This window comes from Fukomys damarensis, unplaced genomic scaffold, assembly GCF_012274545.1.
Source record: "Fukomys damarensis isolate Sample0158 unplaced genomic scaffold, DMR_v1.0_HiC HiC_scaffold_1, whole genome shotgun sequence".
NCBI lineage: Eukaryota > Metazoa > Chordata > Mammalia > Rodentia > Bathyergidae > Fukomys > Fukomys damarensis.
In genome coordinates this window covers 7,518,700-7,528,709 of record NW_022900913.1, presented here as the reverse complement: position 1 = coordinate 7,528,709, position 10,010 = coordinate 7,518,700, and the positions used below count along the sequence as shown (strand labels likewise).

The following is a 10,010-nucleotide window of genomic DNA, read 5'->3' as shown; positions in this document are numbered from 1 at the left end:
TTCTGAGAAAGCCATAAAAATTCCCAGGCACCATGCTCTTGTGTGGCAGAAGCAGGTGCCCCACCCACTAGAGGGTGCCTTCTGCTCCCAGGCCACAGGATCTGGCAGGGACAAACACATAACCCGTAGGCACCCAGCACAGGAGGAGAATCAACAGACAGAACCACAGGGTTAGACCCACAGGGACCCCTGACAGCAAATGACAGATACAACCATAGGCAGGTGTGCCTGAAATGATAGCGGACCTGGAAACATGAGAATAGAAGACTCTCAAGTAAAGTCCTGTTGAGTTGGAGTAAAAGACAAACACTGGAAGTGAGAAATTAAATGATTAAAAAGTTGGTGACTGGAATACGTAGCGGACGGCGGGGGGGCGGTCTGGTCACCTGATAGGGTCCTGGTTCTTTCCCAGTAGATTCTGCCCTCCATTAAAAGATGTGACGGTGCAGTGGGAGCTGTGGATCCCATCGCAGCCCACCTGCACACCATTCAGACACAAGTTCTTCTTGTACTTGCTGGCTGTGCTGCCCCGTCCCATGGACAGCTGTGAGGGCACCCCTGGCCCCGAGAAGCCAACAGTCTCTTCCTGAAGGCGGGGGCTGGCAGTGTTTCCCCCAGGGAGCATGGGGGTTCTAACCTTGCCCTGCTGTTTTGTGATCAGCAAGGTCCAGCCAGAGGTGGCAGCAGAGGACATGGCATGAAGGTGACCATGCCACTGGGATTGCAGGCTGGGCCTCTGCAGCAAACTGTCCTGGAGGGGAGGGTGTGGGACAGGAATCCCAAGAAGAGTGCTGCTGGCTCATCTGAATGCCTCAGTCTTACTGGCCCCTTTCTGCAGATGGAGCAGGGTGCTGATGGCTCCTGTCCACATTGTTCATTCTGAGCCAAATATGAGTGGTCATCGCCTAGGAATGCAGGCGCAAGTGACCCAGTATGACATCCTGCCAAAGAGGTCACATGAGCTTCTATAGCCACAGAACAGAACAAGTGATAAATTAGTACAAGCAGTGGTTATATTTGTGGTACCACATAGCTGGGAAACCTTTCCCATAGCTTCCAGCGTTCTTAATGCAGAGGTGGCAGAAGCCAGAAGTCTGCTCGGTCCAGCCATACATTCTGAGTTTCACCTGAGACACCTGAGAACTGAGGTCAGATACAGAGCTGAAGCTGAATGAATGGCCGTTAAAGGGACTAAGATGGCCCAGGTAAATCCAGCTGTCCCCGCCAACATGTGGCCCACCACAGTCACCATGTTCCTCTGGGCCGACCACAGGCAGCAGAGTCTTCAGCAGAGATGCAGCTGCCTCAGAACACAGCTGGATGCAGGGCCAGCATTTTCATTCTATTCCCCAAAACACTATAATGCTAAAAGATGATTACCAGTGTTACTGACAGAAAAAAAAGCTGCAGTCAAATGTATTTGGGGGAGACAGCAAGCTCTGCAAAGCTGCCAATGCAGGTTAGCTCATTAAAGGCCCAGAAAACCTCTCTTGAAAACATACCTTTGATTTTGTCCAATGCAGATTTCCCACACTGATCAGATCTTAGAATCACTGTATCTCTCCACTCCATGCAAAACAGTATTAAATCAGCTGTTAGGCAGATGTGAATCAAATGAGCTAAAGTCCTACGCAGTTTTATGGGGCACTCCCAGTTCACGCCCAGTAGGGTGGCTGTAATGCGGAGGATAGGTAACAGCCAACAGGCTGCACTTAGTGAAAACGTAAGCAGCTGGTTCCTTTGGATAAACAGTTACTGTGTCACCCAGCCAGTCTATTCCTAGGTATATTCCCAAGAAGATAAATAGGAAGAAGGCAGAAGTTCAAGCCATGCCCCAAGTTACCTATTTCATTGTTTCAAAAAACATTTTAAGATATATGCTAATTTGTTTCATTTGTACTACTAGTCTCCCTGTTCCTTATTTCTTTTTATTTCTTCTTTGGAAGAGTCTTTTTTTGTCTATGACTGTACTCTCAGTAACTTTGTGGCCATTCTTTTACAATTATGATACACAGTGTATTCACTTTTGTTATTCTCTAATTGTTTTGTTATGAAGTCTTATTTTTTCATAGAAGAGTTGCTTTTTATATTCTATTTTTAAATATCTATCTGTATTTCATTCAAATAAAAAAGAAAATGAAAACATATACACAAAAGAGTTGTTATAAATGTTCGAACTGTATTATTCGTGAGAGCCCAAAAGTGGAACGGGCCCACAGGCACAGCCTCAGCTGAACAGCAGTGAGTACAGCACGGGGAGTGTTTGCACTCAGAGGAGTGTGGTCCTGCTGCCAGCTGCCATGCGGAGGGACCTTGGAGACACTCCATGGACAGTCAGTCGCCAAAGGCCGTGCTCTTGGTGTTTCCACCTCTATGCAAAAGGACTGGTTGCCAGGAGCCCGGGGAGGGAGAACAGGAAATGGCTATTCAAGGCATGGGGTTTCTGCTTGTGGTGTGATCATTAATTGCAGTGATTAATTGTGCAACTCTTGAGTACACTCAAAACCCCTGTATTACACCGTTTAAATGGGAGAATTGTACTGCACATCAATTAATCTGAACAAAGCTATTTTTAAGAGGAGCTAACATCTGCGGGGGCTCACAGCATGGTGTGGGAAGGCCTCAGCTGTGTCTCTGCTGCTTCCCCTGCTGGGCTTTGTGACTGGCCCAGGGCCACGTCACCCCATCTTAAGCACTGCTGATACTTGAGGGAGTAAAATGTCACAGGGCGGGGTTTGAGTGGCCCTCAGTGCCTAGAAGACGTGTAGAACCGAAGCCAGCAGCCACTTGGCAGATTTATGTTCTAGTTACACTGCCCTCTTATGAAGTACCTGACAGGTGACCAAGGAGGGGCATAGGTGGCTCTGGGCGCCGAGCCACGGCGGCCCCTCCCAGCTCCATTCCCGCTGTCCCTGAGGTCCCCACCTGGGCTCTCCAGGCCTGGGCTCCCCTCCGCCCTGACCCAGCCCCTCTGCTTGCCTTGCAGTGAAGGCCGGAGGGATGCGGATCGTGCAGAAGCACCCCCACGCCGCAGACGGCAAAGAGGAGCGAGACAAAGACGACCAGGAGTGGCAGAGCGCCAGGTGGGACGAGTCTGCCCGTCCGGAGCAGGCCTTGCCAGTGGCCAGTGGTGTGTGTGTGTGTGTGTGTGCGCATGTGTGCGCATGTGTGCGCCCGTGTGTGTAACATTAATGTGTGTTCTCCTCTGCGCCGTCGCGGGCCGCTGTGTTGTTTTTCTCCAGAGGGTGGACAGTGGTTGTCCTTGTGCCGGACAGGCAGTGAAGACAGCGTCTAGCCACCCTCTTCCCACCAGCCAGGCCTCTGGCGCGGGGCGTGGGGCAGGTGTTCGCGTAGCCCCAGCCGCGCCCAAGGGAACGGGACCCGCGAGGCCGGCTTGGAAGTGCGGCGGGACTTAGGTGCAGCTCTGCGGGGCCCAGGGTGCCCAGGCTTCCAACAGAGGGGCTCCCAAGGGCTCAAGGGCTCTAGCCCGCAGGGCACCGCGTGGCTGCTCCTGCCTCCCTCCCCCGTCGGGTGTTTTCTAGAAACGCTATACAGGAGGGCTCCTGAATCAGCCGCTCGGGCGAGGGAAACCTTTCGGCTGAGGCTTCTGGGTTTCATTTTGAATCATGAACTCAACAACGCGAAAGAGGGTGCGGCCTGAGTTCTGCTTTTATTCGTCTTACTTTTTTGTTGTTTGATGCTTGGGATTGAGCTGAGGGCCCTATGCATGCTAAGTACATGTCCGAATTGTGGTTTTAAAAGAAGAAAATAGCTTAAAGAAAGTTCTACAACTGCCATTTCTCACGGGCTGCTTTCGCAGAGCTGTGTGTACAGTAGCATCAGTAACTCTCGGTCTCCAGTGCTGGATCTGAAAGGCTTAGGGCCCCGTTTATTTCAGGATTCAGCGGGGTGCGGCTTTTGGAGGAGTCCTACTGACTTTTGGGGAGCAAGGCAGTGCCCTGGGGTGGGGGGCACACCCAGCACAGCCCCCGGGCTGCAGTCTGCGAATGCGCTCCTCTCCCCAGAGCCACTGAGCTCTGACGCTGGGGCATGAGTCTGCTCAGCTGGAGCCTGGCCTTGTGCAGATCACAAGGCTTCCTCATCTCCTGCGCCTTCCTCAGAAGGCAGGAAGTGGACAGAAGAAAACCCTCACCGAGAATAAGGTCCTGGAAGCCATGCTTTGCTGTGTGTTGGTGGAGAGGGTGACAAGCAGCTGCTCCCCTGCCTGAGGCGGTACCCAGGCGAGGACAGGTGACAGGTTGTCTACCTGGTTAGAAATAAGAGCAGGGAGGGGCTGGCCAAAGAGCTTGGTCGTGCAGCACTCGCCTAGGATACACAAGGGTTGGGGCTGGGTCCCCAGCACGGCCAAAAAGAAAGACTTAGGCAGAGCCGTCCGATAAGTCTTACTTTTCTTTCTGTGGATTTCTGCATGAGACAGAATCCAGCACTTACAGAAGATGAGCGATTTAGATAACTGTGGCAGGCGGTGAGTGGTGGCGAGAGGAAAGATCGAGTACCCCAGCCTTTGACATTTTAGCATTGTTTCCACCTGAAAGATTTGCTCTGTGTCTCTGAACACCCAAATATTTCCAACCACGCCAGCTACAGAGCATTAATTGGAGCAAAGGGCCGTTGTTGTTGTTGTTGCTGTTGTTACCTGCTGCCAAACAGTTATTCCAGGCTTGTTGTGGTTGCATGGACGCTTATCCTCCGAGCCTTGCCTGGATCTTCACTAGTGTGGGTGAAGCCGAGGGACACCGAGGGTGCGGAACGGAGAGGCCGTGTGCCTCTGAGGTGCTCTAGTGAGAGTCGCGGGGTTTCCTCTGGTCGCAGAAGAACCCTCTGCATGTCTGGTTATTGTTTTCTCTGTGATCAGTGCTTGGTTTTGCAGTGAACAGGGAAGGAAACCACTCTCAGGGGTGAGTCCGTGACTCCTCACCCCATGTGCCCGCCTGGCCCTCTGCCCCGGCTGGCTGCTCCCGCCACAGCCTCCCAGACCCCATCTCGCTGTCGGGTAATCACTCATGGCGGTCGTTAACAGTCACCACAGCTCTCAGACAGAAGGGCCCTGGCTACGTGAGTTCATCTGAACCTCACAACTACGCTCTGCTGTCTCCTGTCTGCAGGGTTCCACCCCCATGCTGGGTTACCACTCCCTGTGCAGGGGCTCACAGAGTCAAGGGACTTCTCCAGGTCACACAGCAGAGAAGGGGCAGAGCCCTGGAGCTGCATCCCGATTCTTCTTCCTTGGCTTCAATGAGCTGATTTTTATATCTGGAGAACACTGGGTCAAAACATCCAAAATTCAGTATTTTAGGATTAGGATAATGTGGATGATCAATGTCACTTGCCACCTGACATTTCCGAGGGGACATGTTTTCTGAATTCTGCAAACAACGAGGCTTTTCCAAAAGCAAAGCAAAACCAGCAGTCCCCCAACATCCTGCCGCGAACTGGGAATTAGTCCGCTTCCTCAATTACGGGTTTGAGAAGTAGAGGCAAGATGATGGCAACCTCTGGGGCAGTGAGTTTTATTTATAGGCGTATCCAGAGTATGGTCTGTGCCAAACAGGGGCTCGGCTTCCAAGTCAAGACAAACTCGGGCCTGAAAGTGGCCAGGCTGCTGATGGGCTGACTCTCAGTGGGCCCTGCTTCCTTTGTCTCTGATGAGCGCGCCAATACTGAGTTAGGGGCAGTATCAACCTGGATGCGAAGCAATTGCTAAGGGTCCAGCACAAAACAGGTGCTCAGTTTCTTCCTCCAAGATCTACATATGCAAACCCTCCTTTGTTTTCTTCCCCAGTTACTTAAGACTGGTTTACAGTTCACCACCTTCTCTCTAGTGGCTTCCACCCCTGTTCACTGGACTGATTACAAAGTAACAGCCAGGTGTGGTGGCTCACACCTGTAATCCCAGCAATTCGGAGGCTGAGGCAGGAGGATCTCTGTGAGTTGGAGACCAGCCTGGGCTACATAGTGAGTTCCAGGTCAGTCTCAACTACATAGTGAGACCTTGTCTCAAAAAAGCAAAACAAAGTAAGTAACAATCAGAGCATTAAAGGGGTTATTTTGTGACCAGAGGAAACCCCACAACTTTTACTAGTAATTCTTTTTTTTCTCTCATTTCCTCTAATCTGGAATTTGCAAGAGATTTGGTAAGAATTTCTTGGCCACCTAGTTTTTTTACAATGCTATATTAGAGAAAAAAAAATGCCAACAAAAGTGAAAATGTTGCCCAGGAATTTCCATGGGGATAAGTTCTAGTTATCTGAGTCTTCACATCCAGGGAGAGACAGGGACTCCGTTACACTAGCGGATACTTCTCCAAGTGGCTGCTCGCTCCCACCTCAGCAGTGACCCAGCTGAGGAAAGCAGGGATTTTCCTCAAAGCCTGTTGGAGAACATAAGATAACGTGCCCCATTTCATATATAATGGGTGAATTACAGGCGTGGAGTTGACTTCAGGAGTCACAGTTCACTGAAGGGGGAGCACACTAAGGATCCACTGTGAATCAGGCTTAGGACAAGAAGGTACTAAAATGTAACAAGTGACAGAAAGAGCAAACCAGGAATATATGGGTTTGGTCGTCAGCAGGTATGGATGAGAAAGGGCTAGACAGAAGGGCATGAGAGTGAATAACAGGGGCAGAGAAGGAGCAAGCAGCTCCCTGACCTCAGCGTTTTGTGTGGCCCTGATCCAGAACCATGGTACTGTTCCACACGGCCAGGATGTAGGAGGGAATCAACTTGCACACAAACAGTAAGAGGAGCCTGACTGTAGTACAGATGTTTACTGTAACCACACTGGAGGCTGAGGGGGTGGGGATCGAGTGGGTTAATGTAACCACACTGAGGAGGGTAGCTACCTAAGTAACTTTGGAAAATACATTTTGATTGAATGTTGTAAGGCTAAAAAGACAAAAAATAACTGTTCAGAAATGTTGTATTCCAGTTAGTAAACAGTTTCTTTAGGGGGTCAGGGTAGCAATTCTGAAATTGTTTTGTCTCTTCCAGGACTGAACAAATTAGCAAAAATTTTGGATCTTGAGAGCTAAGTTTCTTGCTGCCAAAAAGGTTACAAAGTCAAAGGAGGGAAGATTGAGATGAGCTTTGTATTGCTGGGCATTAGAGGACTCTGTCAGAGCTGATGGCTTTAGGTGAACGGAGGGCTGGACGGGTGGGTGGACGGTGGGGGTTACAGGCACATACATACATGCAGAAATAAAGGTAGGTGGGCGGCCAGGGTACATATTTCCTACCTTTGTTCACTGACTGGTCCTGATAGGACAGAGTTCTCCAATCTGAGGAACAGGGTTCCTCGGAGAACTGGTTGATTCCAGGACCTGGGCAAAATACTAAATGAGCCTAGAACGTTTTAGAGTGTCAGAACATAAGGAAGTGCTCCAAAAAGGAAGTGAGTGTGGCAGACCACACAGAGCGGGCACCCGAGGCTCTCCTCATGGCCAAGATTGGAATAATTTTCTGCAAAACAAGTAATGATTGTATTGGGTTATAACCTGTACAGTAAAATGAGTATCCATAATTCCATGGTATAAGTGATTAAGTGGGGGCAAGAGACAGCTCTTCTCTGTTGGAGAATTCCAATTCATCATTATACAAGGAAGGCAGGCAGTAGCATAACCACTAGTCAGCAAGTAGCACAGGAATTGTCATTGGCAAGATCCACCAGTGAAAGGTAGGGCTTGTGGGTAAAAGCTCAAGGATAATGAGGATATTTGCATGGTCTCAAAGGATCTTCCCCAAAACAATATAAAATGGGTATGTTAACAGTGGAAATCATGAGAGGGACACTTGTTTACAGTATAAGAATTGAAACAAAAATGCAGAGTATCAACTTGTTGGATCCGAGCCGAGAAAGTGCATGTTGCATGACTAAATTTTCACTACTCTGTGCGTGTTTGTGAATGACACTGAAAGTTCCTTGAGTGTTGGTTTTGGGTTGCAAATGAACTTTGGCATGTAGACAAGAGTTCACAAAAGCAAGAATGTATGAATCATAAAGTTTGACACTATTTATGTAGCCCTTTATGGAAAAGCTTTGTCAACTCCTATTTTAATTTAGTGCACCTTCTAAAATATTCTACTTCCTGAACAGTTTAAGAACCTCACAGCTGGGTGTAGCAAGGCACACCTACAATCCAGCACTTGGAAAGCTGAGGCAGGAGGATCACTGCAAGGTTGAGGCCAGCATGAATATATAAGGGCACCCTGAAACATAGCAAGAGTCTGTCTAAAATAAAACAGGCCAAATCTAAACCATTGCATCTGGGTTATAAGAAACATTTTTGAACAAGAATAAAGCAAAAGAAGTGTGGAAACTTAATCTGATTACAGTGTGTAGAGATGCAGCCTGGGGAGGTGATTAGGATTGGAGGGGAGCCTCAGAGGAGAGGCCCCAAGACTGAGTCCAGGTGGCTTTGTTGAAAGAGCAGAGAAGGGCCAGGAATTTGTTCAGTGGCACCAGTGCCTGCCTTGCAAGTTCAAGGTCATGAGTTCAATCCTAGGACTAAGAAAAAAAAGAGAGCAGAGGAGACACATACATGCGCATGCTCTGTGGGCCATGTGGTGCCCTCCACTGCCCTTGGGATTCTGCCAGCAGGAAGACTTTCACCACATGGAGCCCTGAACCTTGGTCTAGAACCATGAGCCAAAAAAAGTTAACCTGCCTCAGGGATTGCGTTATAGTAACAGAAAATGGACTGATACAGAAGGTCTGCTGTGGATGAATTATTTCAGCCTTTATTTTTCTGAAAATGCATTTGTTTTGCTTTAACTTGGAAAACATGCTCTTCCTATAGAATTTTCTCATTCGGTTTTTCTTTGGACACCTTAAAGGCAGTGTTCCGTTGCCTTCTGGCCTCCGTTGTATGCAGTGAGGAGTCAGCTGTGAGTCCTGTCATCGCTCCTCATGTGCAATGCTTCTGTTCACCTTCGGTAGCTTGTGGGTTTTGCTTTAGTTTAAGCTTTCAGCACTTGTCTGTGATGTGTGGCAGGCTGCTTTTCCTTTTGTTTTTCCCACTTGTACTTCACTGAGCCTGGATCTGGGGTTTGGTATCATCCACTTAGAAAAATTGTTGTCTATTATCAAAGGTTTTTTCTGTTTCACTCTTGTCTTTTCCAAGACTCTCGTGATAGCTTCAGAAACCATTTGCTGGGCTCACAGGTTTCGGTGGTCTGTCCTTTTCCCCAGCTCTGACTCTTTTTCCTCTCCGTATTTCAGCTCAGACAGTGTCCGTTGGCCTGGAGTCCTGGTCACTGATTCCTATTCTGTTGACCCCAGTATCATGGTGAGCCCATAAAAGAATTCTCCATCTCTGATGTTCTGCTTTTCATTTTTTGCATTTCCATTTGGCTTTTAAAATACATATTTTGGATTTCTCTGCTGAAATTTGCATACATTTATCACAGTTCCTTTTTTGTTCCCATCTAATGATTCTAACATCTAGGCCCTCCATGCCTGGTTCCTAGTTCCATTTACTGTTTAATTTCTTTATAATGGATCATATCACCTCTTTAATTAGCTCATTTTACCCTGTGTGTAAAAGAACACAGCAACAGAAATAAGAGCACTAGAGAATGAAGTAAATAATTTTTTTTTATCTTTCTTTCTTGGAGGTTACAGATTATTTTCATATAATTCATGTAACATTCATCTCTTAATTTATGCCTTTATTTTTTTGTCTGGTTATAGAAATTCTTTTTTTTTTAATTTTATTGAGTTTATTGGTACATTTTAGGGATACAGTACAGTTACATTCATTGTTGGGATCATGTACCTCTACATGGCAAGTCTTGATTCTCATTTTTTCCCCTTACCTCTGCCCTCCCCTCACTCCCTCCTCCCCTCCCCATCTACAAACACTTTATTTTCATCTTTTCATTCTCTCACATTTTTTTCTTTTCCCTTTTTGTTCTTCCCCTACCCATCACACCTTCCCTGCACCTTTAGCTATCAAGAAATCACACAATAACAAATGTTGGCGGGGTTG

The 10,010-nt window shown here is 48.0% G+C and overlaps 1 protein-coding gene across 1 annotated transcript in view; it reads left to right on the top strand.

The window, feature by feature from the left end:
• Positions 1-2,961: 2,961 nt before the first annotated feature.
• The window catches only part of Dap (death associated protein), a gene marked incomplete at its 5' end in the record, with an annotated part of 36,506 nt that continues 29,457 nt past the window's right edge, over positions 2,962-10,010 (top strand). Inside the window, one exon of the mRNA XM_010611982.3 lies at positions 2,962-3,083. Coding sequence (XP_010610284.2) covers positions 2,962-3,083 — 122 coding nt within the window. The remainder of the gene's footprint in view (positions 3,084-10,010) is intronic.